This window comes from Lycorma delicatula, chromosome 12 (genome assembly GCF_047948215.1).
Source record: "Lycorma delicatula isolate Av1 chromosome 12, ASM4794821v1, whole genome shotgun sequence".
In the NCBI taxonomy this organism is placed as follows: domain Eukaryota; kingdom Metazoa; phylum Arthropoda; class Insecta; order Hemiptera; family Fulgoridae; genus Lycorma; species Lycorma delicatula.
Window position 1 is genome coordinate 6263512 of NC_134466.1, and position 17108 is coordinate 6280619.

Consider the following 17108-nt stretch of genomic DNA (forward strand, 5'->3'; position numbering starts at 1 on the left):
TAGCAGTTTGTTTATTTTTTCTGCAGTTATACACTACATAATAAATTATACTGTATTTAACCATTTTATGAATGAAAAATAAATAATTTATTTTCTTATATTGGTGTCATTTTATAAGTGAATCAAGACCGTGAAATAGAAAATCTCTTAGATTTGGATGCTGAATACTCCAAATGTGATTTACTAAGTGAGTCTAAATAAGATGAAAATAACAGAAATTTTATTTAATATTTATCGTCAAAATTATTAAACTTAAAAGAATATTTTTAATGTAATGCAAAACAGCAAAATTTAAGGTCCATATTATGTAAGTGCATTTCTTATATAAAAGGTCGTGCTTGAGGGATTAATGAAGTACTGTAAACCAGTTAGGTTAATCTTTTGTAGTTTCAATTTCAAGCATTAATTTTTAAATAATCCTTAATGTAGAATGTGTTATTGAAATATCCTCAAATATAATATATCATTCAGTTATGGTAAAAAAAAATTATAATTTATACTTTTTAACTGAAAATTTCACAATTCTTTAGATAATTTAATTTTTGATTTGAACAATTGGATAATTAGAAAATATGCAGTAATTACATAGAAAAAAATCAAAATTAATACCTATCACTCATTTATAACTAAAGAATTTAAGGTGTTCCACAAACAAATTTATTAAAGCGCATAGTAATCAATGCATAAAAATTATCCATTAACTATAGCAGGAGCTCTTCTACAAATATCTCAAAAAATCATTTTACATCCGAGACAGTGACTGAAGCATGTTTTTTTTTTAATTTAGTTTCCTTCCATCAAGTCATTTTTAATGACCAAGCAGGCTCAAAATTCCCCTTGTCCTGCACATTCATTATATATTTATTTTATTTAACATTAAAATATCACATACAGTACACAACTGCCATGAATATCAGCCAGTATAAATTATTAATCATTATTCAAATTTTACATTCAGTGATTACATAAAATTCATACGCATACATAAGTGACAATAAACAAGTAAGATATGTGATATACTTCAATGAGCTCCAATAAATCAGCTGACTTAATTGAGCTCAGATGTTATTACTACAGAAACATACTCCAAAAAAATTAGTCAATGGCCATTACTCTTAAGACAGCTTAGATGAAAATACAGTTTGTTAATCAGCATAAAACAAAAATAGAATTACTTTTTTAAAGCTTTAAATCTTTATATATGAAAGCCATACTTCTATACTCAGTATCCAGTTTAAGCCTTTACTGGGCCCTAGACAATTTTTAAGTTTGGGGCCCCATTTACAGAAGTTGTGGACAAAAATCGAAGGGTAGTCAGGAAATTGCCTTTTTGGCATCATAAAAAAACAAAAAGATCACCTTCTCATATTTTTATTTGATTTTTAAAATAAAAAAATAATTTTTATTGTTTTTGCATTTTTTAATAATTTAAACATTTTTTTTTATCTTTTTAAATCATACTCCTAGTTAATTGGTAGAATGCAAGGAGAGCCATGGTCCCTTTGGATTACAACAAATTTCCTTCTGTGCAACTTATGCAACTAACAAGAAAGAATCATGACAATACGAAAATTCTACAAGAAAAAATTCAGACAACAATGTCATTGGATTATATTGGGATTTTAACGTTGCTGCATTATTAATGGGTTTGGAGCTCGGCTACACTAAATTTTGTACAAAATTGTGTTTTATGCAAATGGGACACCAAGGGCAAGACAAACCATTACATCAAAGGATTTGCCCGAGCATGAAGCACTTACACTAAGAGAGAAAAATGTTGTACATCTCCCACTAGTTAACTAGAAATGATTCTTCTACTTCCATTCCATATTAAATTTAGGGCTTTTTAAAAATTTTGTTAAGGCGATGAATAAAAACAGTGCTGGATTTCATTATTTGAAAGAAAAATTTCTTCTTTGGTGATACTAAAGTCAAGAGAGGAAATTTTGTGAGTCCCCAAAAACGAGCTTTGATTACAGATGGACAATTCAAAGAACTGTTAAGGCAAGTTAAAAAGTCATCATGGTGATCATTTAAAAATACTGAGCAAAACATTTTAGGAAATTATACATTTTCTGACTACCAAACATTGTGGATGAATTATTACAGTTGTATAAACATATGTGACATATAGGATGTAATATGTCCTTAAAAATTCATTCTTAGATTCACACCTGGATTTCTTTCTGGACAATCTCATCATAATCAATGATAAGCATGGGGAACACTTCCACCAGCAAATGTCAGTCGTGGAATTCAGGTACCAGGAACAGTGGAGTACAAGAATGATTGCAGATTATTGACAGACTCTTAAGAGGGATGTTCAATATGCTAAACTCAAAAGGAAAATAACTACCACATCATTAGCTTGCATGCATGTAAATTTTTACATTTCTTTCAAAGTTTACCAACATATCACAAAAAACAGCGGTTGATGGAGAAAATCTATTTTCATACTTGTATCTGAATTTGATGTGAAAAGTTCTATTAGAATCACATATTTTGTTCCTTGCGTCAAAAAAAAAATTTATTTTATTTTTCAGTGTTACATATTGGTATATAGCTTTTTCTCTTTGAGCTGATATAATTGGAACAAGCAGGGCGTTGGCTTAACAAAAAAAGTCAGTTACACTGATTAAAAGATAATACTATGTAAATGAATCAGATCTAGATGATAGCAGTAACGGTACAAGAAACAGATCTAGACGATAAGCAGTAACAGTCCACACAATCTAAAGAGTAAATTTTTATGACCCTAAAGAAAATTAATTTTAACAGAAAACACACTAAATTAATGTTATATACTACAGGGACAACAAAATATATTTCCCATTTAACAGTAATAGAACTGATAGAAAATTTAGCACAGGAGAAAAAAAATTAACAACACATCATGTTGTTGTTATAAGTAATATATTAAATGTTAAAAATAAAATAAGCAAATAAATTGCAAAAATATTTTTTTATTGTAATTCAAACATATTTGCAAGTTGTTATATAATAAGAAGGGCATTTTACAAATATACACACACATGCACATGCAATTCTTTACAAATGTTCATTTTTGTAAACAATAGGTGTTTTTTTCTCAAGAGGAAGTATCAAGTAATAAGAATAATATTTTCTGGTATTAAATAATTACTGAGGATGCTTGTGATTTGACATAACATAAAAACTACACCTGTAAATAACACAGCCCCAATCATCCATTTTTAATTAATATTAGGAGGAATCAAGTTTTCTATTTAAAAACCACTTTTACAAGTTTCAAAATGTCTTTTTCTTTAGAGTAAGGAAAGATTTGAACTTATCAATTCTGGTTCATTATTTTTTTTAAATTCTTTCCTGTCATATCTAATTAATTTAGTTTTGAATTTAAAAAAAAACATTAATGCAATAACAGTTTTCTTGATCTGGTGAGTAAAAGAAAGTAAACTGTCTGAGACTAAGAGAGAAAATAAATATGATTAGATTGAAAATAACTTTTTTATGGCATATTCAAGTAGATTATTACAAATAAATAATACATTATTATGATGAAAATAGTTACTGCATTCTCCTGAGAAGAAAAAAAATTTTCTACACACCAAGATGTCACCCACCATCCTATATCTCTGTAACTTAGCCTTATCCAAATAATAATGATTTATCTAAAACTGATGCCTTGACTTCTCTTGTTTAGTACAATACACAGAAGGATCACAATACATTGAGCGAAAAATACTATTTCAAAACAACTAGATGTTCAACATAAATAAATTAACATAAAAATGCTTTTTTTTTACCAGTGCTATAAAGAAATGGATTTCTCATCTGGATAATATATAACATATAGTCTGGCTGTCTGTCTATTTACTTGTTTGATCTGGCATCACATAAGAACTAACTAACTGATTGCTATCAAATTTGTAGGATTCAGTCATGTTATCCCAGGCCGAGACCCTAGCCTGCTTGGAGGTGGAGTTGTGAATTAAAGATAATCATTAAAGAAAAAAAAATAATCCTTTTACTTCGTATTATATTTCTGTCACCATAGCAACAGAAATAAGGGTACTTACGTATTAACGCCACCGCAGCTACAGCTTTTTTTAAAAACAAAGTAGTCAATCGGATTTCGGTGGAAAATGGGCCGATATAGAGTTTAACATAAGATTCAAAATAGTCTCTTTATTAATTTTAATAAATGGTTATTTATATTTTATTCATTTTATAAATATAATTTAACCAAACTTAACCTACGCTCGCTTCGCTTGCTAACCTTGCCTAATTAACAGGAGTGTTTTGATTATTTAAATAATAAATAATTGCAATAATTACTGAACTTATTATTAAATAAATACTCAAAAAATTACGGTGTTAATTAGTCAAGGTTAGCGAGCATAGCTTAAGTTTGATTAAATTATATTTATAATAAATAAATATAAATAACCATTTATTAAAATTAATAAATAGAGTGCTCATTTTCCACCGAAATCCGATTGACTACTTTGTTTTTAAATAAAGCTGTAGCTGCGGTAGCGTTATTACGTAAGTACCGAAATAAGTTATGAATTCTTCATCATCATCAAAACCTGTTTCAATGAAACTATTGCACCATTCAATAACAAACTGTCTTTGAGGTGGTTGCTGGTGATATTTAGTCATGAATTGTCTCTAAACAGTAGTAGTCAATTTGAATTCATGAAACCATAACAACACTGAGCATGCTCTGCACCAGTACATGACTACATGATGACTGATAGAATTACTCATTCATGTGCGCCATCTAGGGAAAACATTGTGAAACAATGTGTTGAGCAGAAATAAAATTTGAAGATAAACTGTATTCAGGGATATATCAAACAATTCTGTAAGTTATTTACTTTTTTTTATTATTAAAGGTTACTTTTATAGAAGTCATTTTAAAATATTCTGTTTATAAGAGCCACGCATTTTTGGTTAGAGTTAGTGCAGTTGTTACTTTCACTCAAGTGTTTAAGTAATTTATACAATTTTTTATAACTAAAGTTTTTTAAAGTAAAAGTAAAGTTTTTTATGACCGTAATGTTTTTTTCGTGTTGGCCATCTGCCATCCACTTTATTATAACAAATGGATATTTGAACATTTTTTGGTAAGTAGCATACTGTGACATTTATTACATGCTTTTATTTAACTTGTGATGTATATACTGTAAATTTACGTAAGCACAGCTCTTGTTTTAAAAGCATTTAACTAAAAATTTATTATTCTGAATTTATTTGTTATCTTTCTATACTTACAAGTGTAATGCCACTAGGGATATTTTTGGATCTTTCAGCATTAAATAGAGTTTCATGTTTAAGTTTATAATTTTTGTTAAATTCTTGTAAATAATCAATACTTTTGATGAAAATTAAAAATTAGTCAAAACATGGCCTAATTGCCAGTACTACAGTATTATCACTTTTTTCCTATTTTAAGTTAATATTAAACTGTAATTTTATTTTTGCCTTACCATATTAACTGATAACCTCTTAAAGAGGCTTGCCTATAGACACCTAATTTGGAGTGTTGTCTGAACTGTATTACTAAGAAATCTAAATTAATTTTGATTGAAAGATAGAATGATAATCAGTTTGTAACATTTAATTGAAAATATAATTATTATAATTTATAAGTTATATTCCACTAATTAATTGTTGTCTATTATTAATTATGATGAAATAGAATAAAGACATCACATTCTCCAGCATTTAATTCTCTAATATATTATGTCCTTTACCGCTGAAAAATTTATATACATCACGACACGCCTGGGTAAGATAATGCGCATAAATGTGCATGTTTTAATAATCAAAACATTTTGTACATACTACCTATTTGCACATACTAATTCATAACAATCCAATGTAACAAAACAATACTGTTCTGTATGTAACTTTTTTTAATGAAACATGAAATACCCACACATTCCCATGGCACGCACGTGCTAAAATTTTATAAAAATTTCAGACATGAATATTAAAAAATCTATTGTAAATTGAATGCATTCCTTTGTTTGAATTTCTTTTATAGTTTTTTTTTCCAGAGTTAAATGCTAAAGGAGGTGTAAGAATTTTTTTTAATTTTGGAGTAACATGTTCAGCAAATTGCCTAAACACTAACTGAAGAATAGCAACAAATATGATATGGCTAGTAGAATGGTAAAACTTTTACTACAGTATTTGTTATAAAAGAATAGGTTACATCACAATGGTACAATAGACCTACTCATACACAATGGTGATAGGATAGTGTAATGAAGTTTGCAGTCAGGTCTTAGTTATCAACCCACCGGGTTGGTCTAGTGGTTAACGCGTCTTCCCAAATCAGCTGATTTGGAAGTCGAAAGTTACAGCGTTCAAGTCCTAGTAAAGCCAGATATTTTTACATGGATTTGAATACTAGATCGTGGATACCGGTGTTCTTTGGTAGTTGGGTTTCAATTAACCACACATCTCAGGAACGGTCGAACTGAGAATGTACAAGACTACACTTCATTTACACTCATACATATCATCCTCATTCATCCTCTGAAGAATTATTTAAACGGTACTTACCGGAGGCTAAACAGGAAAAAGAAAAAGAAAAGAAAGAGGTCTTAGTTATCATGTTACCACAATGAATATATAAATACAACCTTAAAGCTAAAAGCCAGCTAATTGCAATTTCTTTAATTTCTATTTTATAATACTAAGGGAAAAAAGAATTATACATACAAATAACACATTGCGGCTTGTGATTTACAACTTGGCATATATAACCTGCCCCGTATTGTAGACATATATTTTCATAATTAAAGCATGGATCTACACATTTTCCATTAATGCATGCCAAAAACAGTGGACAGCTACTATCTAACATACAACCTGCAACATATAAGATATTAAACAATAATATATAGGATTATCAACAAACAATTATTTAAAAATAATTAACCACTCAATAGTTTTCAATATGAAATGTTTTCAATGATGTTTTAGAAGCTTATGAAAAAACTTTGCTGTGGTTGAATACAGTTTTATTTTTGACAAGGATCGTCATAAATTGTCAAGGTATTATATAAATTTAAATATATATAAGACAACTCTTACCCTATTTGTATATTTATATAACTTTTCACGAAAGTACATTCGCAGATCCCACATCATCAGTTGTGTCTAATATTTATAAAATTACATATTAAAGAATTAAAAGATTAAAATTATGATTACACGGACAAGAGTATATTAAGTCATTAAATAAAATAAAATAAACACAAACATTTAATAACATGTGTATGGCTAGCTAAATATTAAGTACTGTATTATTTAAATAAATATTTTATTTAATATCTATAAAGGTACTGCTATCTATTGCAGCTTTTATGAGTGCAACAGGTAAAGCTGTACTAGAGCAAGCTGCACAGGAGTTCAAAAGCTGCAATAGATAGCAGGCATTTTCATAGATACTAAATAAAATATTTATTTAAATAGTACAGTACTGTAGTATTTTGCTAGCCACATGTTATTAAACATTTGTTTTTATTTTATTTAATGACTTCATATATTCTTGCGTATGTAATTGTAATTTTAATCTTTTAAAATTAATTAATTAAAATTCTTTAATTTTATGTTTAATATGTTATTTTATAAATATTATACACAACTGATGATGTGGGAGTCCGTGAAAAATTATATAAATAAACAAATAACGAAAGAGTTGTTTTATATCTGCACTTTGGTGGATTAAGTTGAATTACATATATTTATATTATTAGTGCAGAGGTGATACGGATCTTAAAAGGATTGATTTTAGAAAAATATATAAGTATATTTTAATTCTTGTATTTGTGTGAAAATGCAAGAATCTTTTTCCTTTCAAGTAGAGATGACGTATTAGTAAATAACTAAAATATACAAACACAGTAATTTATGTCAATTAAAATATGTTCATTCTTCAATATTTGTTAAAAGAATTCATACCACTCATGCATAACTTTCAATTAATTTTAAAAAAATATATGATAATGTAATATACACTTTGTATATACCAAGAGCAGTTGCAACACACTGAGCCTTATGATCCACAACTTGACAAGTGTACCCGATTCCATATAATTGACATATATTTTCATAGCCGATACAGGGATCAACACAATTTCCATCTATACATGCCAGTAAAGCTGAACAATTGTAATCTGAATAACACGCTGCAACAAATCAATCAAACAATGAATTAGATGGATCTTTATTAATTTACTTTGTAAAAATTTTTCAATAATTCTTACTAAATTAATAATAAAAAGAATCCACAAAATTTTCCTCCTCTCTCCTTCGCTGAGCTTACAGATTGGCATATGTAATTACTACGATCAAAAGTGACAGCAGCAATAGCTGCCACTTTTCGAATCATTCTATTATCCTTTCAGCATAACATTTTCTTCATTACGTAATAGTTAATGGAGCTTCATATATATTGTGATGTTTGTACTGGATCACAGAACACAATTTTTTTAAGTTTTAATCACCTCAATGTATATCTAATATTTTGGACATTATTATATTTTTAAATCTAATCTGAATTCAGATTACATTTTAAAAAAATATATAATTATATATAAAGTGATTATACAAAGATGTCAATAGGAGTTCTGGAAGGTACAATTTAAGAACCCCTATTATTTATATTGTTTACCAATGATCTCGTGGATATGCCTGAAAGTGCATTTTTGTCATATGCAGATGATACAACTATAATTGCAACTGGCAAAAATTGGATTGAATTTGAAAGAAAAATGAATGAATAATTGGCTAGCCCTGAATAAGTTATCTCTGAATGTAGACAAGACAGTATTTATGACCTTCAGAACCTATAGTGACACTGTACCCGTGGAAGTGAACATACAAATCAAAGGTGTGATAAGAGTTGAATTTAGTAAATATTTAGGAATGATTATTGTTTTTAACTTAAGAAATGGATTAGAATGAATGTATAAATTTTATATTTTGTTAAAATACTCAACAGGGTGCTTAACTTGTTAAAGTGCCCAAGTTGAATTTTTTTAATTCTATACTTAAAAGGATGATGTATGGTTATTACTTTTGGAAATATTTATAAGATGTATATCTTTTTTTATTCTTTTTCTGTTTAGCCTTCGGAACCACCTTCAGTATTACTTAAGAAGATGAATGATATGTATGAATGTAAATAAAGTGGAGTCTTGCACAGTCTCAGGTCGACCATTCCTGAGATGTGTGGTTAATTGAAACCCAACCACCAAAGAACATCGGTATCCACGATCTAGAATTCAAATCCGTATAAAAGTAATTGCCTTTACTAGGATTTGAACCTTAGAACTCTCGACTTCAAAATCAGCTGATTTGCAAAGAAGCATTCACCTCTAGAACAAGCCGGTGGGTTATAAGATGTATATCTGTTGTGTTTTAGTTATTAAATTCATTTTGTTTTAGTATGTAAGTTTCAGTCCTGTGAACAGATAATCACTATTTTACCTCTGCAGGTGTATTGATGTGTATTAATGATGTACATTGACCGGTATAAATAAATAAACAAATATGTCATATATATAATATGTATAAAAGTTATGTCAAATTTAATTGGTCGAGTGAAAATTTTTAATTACTATCTGACCATTTTCTGCAAAAATATGGTCATTTTAAAAAATGACAATTACATATAAAATGATACAACATACAAATCAAAATGTAATACCCTCACCCTGTGTTGGTGTTCCATTTTATAAGTTAATGTATTATAAGTTTACAGTTGTAATATAAGTTTATAGTTAATATATGTTAATGTAATTTATTATAAGTTTCTAAGTTAATATAAGATAACAATTAAATATACTAAATAAAGGAATGGGAAATTACAGCAGGAACTAATTATTATTTTTAAATGTTAGAAGAAAATAAAACTATTTTAATTAAACAGGGTAAATGCCATTCATTTCGCAAAAAAAAATATTAGAATTTCTGAGGTTACTCTCATCAGAATTATCATTGCAATCATCACTGTCACTTTCACTACCTTCTTGTAAAGAAATAATAAATGATTCTATAGTATTGTCAGTAATATGTTCTTGTTGCATATATTGAACTTCTGTTTTCTTAACTTTATATCGATTTTACACCTTTCAATTTTTTTCATTCATGTCAGCCATTTTATTTTCACATAACCTTTGAATATCTTTGATATATCAAAATTGACATTATAACTTGCAAAGTATCCTTTAACTTCTGACCAAACCATCTTGATAAGATTTATATCCAGGTGGTATGGAGGTAGTCAGGAAAAAGTCATGCCCTCTTTTTTGGTAAAAATCTTTTTCCTGATGCTTTTACCAATTCATACAACTGTAGTTTCAGCTTTGTGGAAGAATGAAGAACAAAATGCTTCTGCAACCACTTTATAATATTTTCTTTTCTTGAATTGGAAATTGGTGATTTTTAATAAACGGCATTGTAATGGGTTGTGTTGTCAGAAATTATGACATATTTATCAGAAGGTTTGAAATTAATATCTATCACTTCTGTCTATTTTAAATAATTTTCTGCATTCTTTTGAAACCTGTAATGCAACTTTTTAAACTTGCTTGCAAGTTAATAAGGCGTTTGGTATAAAACCCATTTCTCCTCCAGTGTGTACTATAAGTCTGCTGCCTTTTGAAATATGAACTTTCAGATGGTTACCTGAATCACTACACCGTGATTTATTTGCAGTGTGAGAAGATAATATATATGAGTCGTTGAGGTACATTATTGGGCTATTTTTTATTTCAATTTTTTTACGGCAGTCAAATACTGAATATACTTAAACCTTATGTCATATCGCTCAGTGAGAACCTTCCTGTTATTTTCGGTGTTTCTCCACCTAAAGCCCAATTCTTTTATTATTTTTCTTAAACTTCTCTCTTTTCCAAAATAATCAATATCATCTTTAAGCGATATCATTATCGTTTTCACCGTCAGAAGTTGTTTATGAATTTTGTAAAATTCATTTACAATCTGTCTCACTACACGCTTGTCAAAGTCATCTAGTCTCATTGCAGGGTTTTTACAGGATTTGTATTTTATTGGAGTAGAGAAGTCTCCACCAGATTTTTGGCTAATCTTTTTAGTAACTGCTTTTTCTCTTTTCTCACTCTTTGGACTTGGGATTGCGACACCCTACACACAGCTGCTGTTCTTTCTTCATGTTTTTTAATTTTTGTTTTTTTTTTAATTAAACAAACAGCAGTACTGGAATATAGAAAAGGAAAATAAGGTAAGTGTCATTTCATTTACTTTGTAATTCTGTACTTGGGTTGTTCAAGTTGATTTTTGATTATAAAAAAATACAATATACTTTACTGAAATTAATAGAATTTAATATATATTTATAGTATATACTTATTAATTTTATGAATTATTTTATTATTTTTCTACCAATTTGGAGTAAATACCAAGAATCTTTTTCCTGTCAAGTAGGGATGACATATTAGTAAACAACTAAAATGTACAAAACATAGCAATTTATGTCTTTTAAAATAAGTTTATTCTTCAAGGTTTGTTAAAATAATTAATACCAATCAAACGTAACGTTCAATTAATTAAAAAAAGTATGATAATGTAATACATACAAAAAGAAAACATTTATACATACTGAGAGCAGTTGCAACACACAGAGCCTTATGATTCACAACTTGACAAGTGTACCCGGCTCCATACAATTGACATATGTTTTCATATCCAAGACAGAGATCAACACAATATCCATCAATACATGCCTGTGCAGGTGAACAGTTATTGTCTGAAAAGCATGCTGCAAAGAGTCAAAGCATTAATGATCAGATCAATTTTAAATAAAATTTAATGCATATAATTTTTTCATTAATTCATATTCTTGTTGAATTAATAACAATAGGAAGGATTTGCACAATATTACCACTGCCTTTTTGCTGTGCTAAACATATTACTACACGTCAATATGTCATGCAAAATGTAGCTGAATTCTGATATCAGTCAGAAACTGATATCTATTTTTATTCACTATACTATCTAAAATTATTATACTGAATATTTTTTTTTTTGTTTGCTTTTTTCTGGGGGGAAAATAGTTTTCAGAAGCAACGATACAATGTAAAATTTGGGTGAAACTGGGGAAAACTTCCACAGAAATGTCTCGAATTTTGAAACAAGATTATGGATGATGCTCTGGGTCATACGCAATGTTGTGAATGGTTTTCATAATTTAAAAGTGGTCATCAGTCAATTGAAAATGACCCTCTACCAGGAAGGACTTTGAAATCAATGATGACATCCACATTCTGAAAATAAACAATCTGGTGTGTGTAAATCACCGATTGACTGTCAAAACAACAAAAACTACTTGTAGAAGTCTACTACTAATTGCAAGTCAATTTACAGATGAGCTTGGCATCTCAATTGGATCATGCCATGAATTTTTGACTGAACGATTGAACATGCATTGAGTTGGTGCAAAGTTTGTTCCATGTTTGATGACCGAAAAGCAGAAAGAACATCGAGTAGACTTTAATCGGAAACTTCTTCAACAAGCCGATGACAATGAAATATTCATGCAAAGAATGATCACAGGAGATGAAAACTGGGTTTATTACTATGAAATCGAGATAAAAGTTCAATCATCACAATGGATTGGCAAAGCATCACCATACACAAACAGCACTCTATCCTCTAAAAAAAAAAATTAAAAAAAATACATTAAAGGTACACGGCAGTCATGACTTAAGGCTGTTGTATGGGACAGAAAAGGGTCAAGTGGTCATTACATAAAGTCATTTCATAAAGTAGAAGAATTAATAAATAAAAATGACATCAACCGTCATGAATACCAGGAGCTGATGCGACACACTGAGCCTTATGATTCACAACTTGACAAGTGTATCCTATTCCATACAGCTGACATATTTTTTCATAGCTTGCACATGCATCAACACAGTATCCATCAATACATGCCTGTGTAGGAGAACAGTTGTTGTCAGAGACGCATGCTGCAACAAAAAAAATGCGTCAACAAATAAAAACTTACGTTGATTTTTATTTTACAGTTTTTTAAACAATTCAATGAAACCAGTATTACTACAATTTTTTAACACTGTTTATGATCAAATGGTAGTTATTATTATTTGTATAATATTTTCATTAACTATTTTTTCTATGGCATTAGTTAATATTAATGAGCACGTTGTAATTAAAATACATGACACTATCAACAAACAATTAGTGTACAGCTTATTCTCTTATAATTGCAATGAACTCGCTTCTTTTGGTTTAGCAAAAAGTCAGTTACACTAGTAATCTGTTTTACTAATCTACTGAACACCAGCCCAACAAAATAATGTAAGACCAAGACCCAATGTGCCTCAGGTTAGTGCAGGCAAGCCTGCACTAACACAATAACAGTAACGCAAAAGCTCCTTAACACTAGCCGCTGCGAATCTGGGTTTCTTCTTTTCTGTCCATCACGTTCAAGAATGTGAGAATAATACTGTTAAGTAACAATTAAAATATAAAAAAAAACTAAATTCCAGAGACAAAGAAAAAAAAATTAAAAGGCAGAATATTAGTAACCATGGTAACAAACTATACACTTTTTACAACTAAAATGTCATAAATCACATTTCTGTTTCCATAGAGAAAGAAAAAAAAAATTATCTCTTTCTTCTTTATTCATTATCAATATATGATATATATATATATGTATAAAAGGTAGTGGTAATATATTGAGTTAATGTATTAAAATAAAAAAATTCCGCTACATACTAATATCATACCTCATAATTTTTAACAAATTTATAAATTAAAGTTTGAAAAACTGCACCGTACATATAGGCCTAATAAAAATATCAAACACAAACTAATGAAAGAAATTATGTTAGATAAACTAATTGCCATATGGTATCTTAAAAAGGACAATCTAGTTTGTTTATAGGAAACTTAAACTAAATTTAAAAAGTATCAGTTTAAAAAACGACTTAAAAGTAGCATAAAATAATAACTTTATAAAAAATTAACACTCGCAAGAAATCAATGCAATCACATAACAAAGGATACATACTACAAACCAGCAATAAAAATTAATCATTTTGTACGTACTTATAACACATTGTGGTTTGTGATTAACAACAACACAGACATGTCCGTAACTGTACTGTGCGCATACACTTTCATAACCAAAACAGGGGTCAACACAGTATCCATCAACACATTCCAGTAAAAGCGGACAGTTATTATCTGATATACAAGCTAGAAAAAAGAAACAAATTTCACTAGTGCAAATTACATTTATTTGCTAAAGTTTTCATTACAAAAAATTTTGTTTTTACAATCCGCAAAATAACATATGTAAATCTACACATATTTCACATGTTACAAACGGATAAAAAAAATTACATTTCAGCCCAACCCATATGACATTTTTTTATCAATTTCTCAACATTCAGGTAGTTTTGACAGACGTTAACTAGAACAAATCAATTCAATACAGAAGTGGTTTAAATCACAATCGATATTCGGTTTAATATCTATTCACTGTAATTAAAAAGAGATATATAAAATTTACAGAATTAATAAGAGTTGGGATATAGACTTTATCAAAAAACGTGCAGGATTTTCATTATTGACTAATAATGGAAGACAGATATTTTAACAGTTTTGCAGACATAGGAGTTGTGTGAGAAAAGTAATGAGACTTACCAAAGTTTCTATTTTATTCAAACAATATTATCCGCTTCAAAGCAGTTCCCTTGGGCAGCTATACAACGGCCGAGTCGTTGTTCCCACTCCTGGTAGCAGCGCTTGAGCCTTCTACTGGTTGGTCTTTTAACTGGTCGGTCACAATCTTTTGAATGTTCTCCGGAGTTCTAAAATGACGACTTTTTAAGACACGTTTCAATTTCGGGAAAAGGTCACAAGGACATAAATCAGGTGAACAGGGGGGTTGAGGACCATAGGAATACGTTTTCAGGTCAAAGATTCCCTGATGGAAATGGCCGTGTGACACGGGCCATATGCACGTTACCCCTACTGTCAAAAAAGCAAATCGGCATGGTTTTGAACTTTGATTTGCTCATTCTACACTTTTTTCTGTTGAGTAGATGACAGAATGTGCCACTCTACGCTTTGCCCCTTTGTTTCAGGATCCACTACATACTAATATCTTATCTCAGAATTTTTAACAAATTTATATTTTACAGTTTGAAAAACTGCACCGTACATACAGTAGATATAGGCCTAATAAAAATATAATGAAGGAAATTATGTTAGATGAACTAATTGCCATATGATATCTCAAAATGTTCATTCTAGTTTGTTTATAATAAACTTAAACTAATTATTTTAAAAAGTATAAGTTTAAACAACGACTTTATAGAAAATTTACACTCACAAGAAGTCAATGCAATTACATGTTACGCATTCATAAAAAACAATACATGCTACAAACCAGCAATAAAAATTAATCATTTTGTACGTACCTATAACACATTGTGGTTTGTGATTAACAACAACACAGACATGTCCGTAACCGTACTGTGTGCATACAGTTTCATAACCAAAACAGGGGTCAACACAGTATCCATCAACACATTCCAGTAAAAGCGGACAGTTATTATCTGATACACAAGCTAGAAAGAAGAAAAAAAATCAATAGTGCACAAAGTTTTTTATAAGCATTTCAAGTTGGTAAACACTATTAATTTCAGTAACAAATTTCTATGATGACAATTTGCCATCATCTGTGTATCATGATAGTGCAACAACTTTCTTACATTTGGCACAGTTGGTATTATAACATTTATTTAAATGTGAGTATTGACTATCTACGCGCTTTCGCATTATTCCTCCATAATCAGGGATTACTGATTAATAATGAATTTATATGCACAGCCATAAAATTCATAATTAACATGTAATCCCTGATGATGGAGGAGGAGTAATTCAAAAGCGCTTGGATAGTCAATACTCACAACTGTTGGTAAGTGGATACTTTACTTTTATATAAATAGTGCAACAACATTTTACAATTATCAATAACAAGGCTCCTTTTAGAAAAAGTTACCGTAAAAAAAAAGACACATTTGAATGCTAATAAATACAATGAAGAGAACTTTTGTTTCTGTTCAGATATCATAACCATCCAAGAATAATTAAATCATCAAAAAAAAAAAAAAGATGAAGCAACAGTGAACATCAATCTTGGATTGGCAAATTAACTCCAAATTTTTATAATAAAAAGTTTTATTGGCTCCTAAAATGTATGTCTCTTTGTAAATGGATGTTTAAATATCGCAATCATTCTACTCTGAATTAATGAGTTAGGAGAGCAAAAATTGATGTACTTATAATTCAAAATTAACATTAGTTACGATATTAAAAATTCATATTAAATGAAGAGGCTAGATAATATAGCTAATTTTCGGTGAAAAAAGTCACTTGCCTTTTATTCTATACTAAAAAGAATAAAATAATCATGAACAATTTTAAATATGAATTGAAGAAATAGCTGTAGATTGACTATTCATTTGTTTAACCAACAAGTTACAGTAGTTATATTAAGAACTTCACATTCTTCCTACAATATTTTACAATAAAAATAAAATCACCCTCACTCTGAAACTGGAAACTAATTGGATTAGTTTACAATCTTTCTCATGCCCATTTAAATAACATTACAAACCACGTGAATTATAACGAAAAAACATACATACTTGTAACACATTGTGGCTGATGATTTATAACATGGCAAATGTACCCTGCGCCATGTGAGAGACATACACTTTCATAGCCTATACAAGGATTCACACAATATCCGTCGATACATGCAAGTGAAGGTAGACAGTTCAATTCTGATATACATGCTGCAACAAAATGATGTTATTTATATGAGATTCATTTTACATTACATTTATCCGCTAAAGGTTTCGTTACTAAAAATTTGTTTTTTCAATCCGCAAAATAACATATTAAATCTACACGTATTTCACATGTTACATACGGATAAAAAAAATTACATTTCTGCCCACCCCATAAGACATTTTTTATCCATTTCTCAACATTCAGGTAGTTTTGACAGACGTTAACTAGAA

General features: G+C 29.2%; 1 protein-coding gene across 1 annotated transcript in view; it reads right to left on the reverse strand.

Annotated features, from left to right (window-relative positions):
• The window catches only part of LOC142333342 (uncharacterized), a 58575-nt gene extending 41791 nt beyond the window's left edge, over positions 1–16784 (reverse strand). The window contains exons 1-6 of the mRNA XM_075380363.1: positions 16775–16784; positions 15498–15647; positions 12855–13013; positions 11645–11803; positions 8031–8189; positions 6718–6867 (exon numbers count right to left, since the gene is read on the reverse strand). Of these exons, the coding sequence (XP_075236478.1) occupies positions 6718–6867; positions 8031–8189; positions 11645–11803; positions 12855–13013; positions 15498–15647; positions 16775–16784 (787 nt within the window). The remainder of the gene's footprint in view (positions 1–6717; positions 6868–8030; positions 8190–11644; positions 11804–12854; positions 13014–15497; positions 15648–16774) is intronic.
• Between the last annotated feature and the right edge of the window lie 324 nt (positions 16785–17108).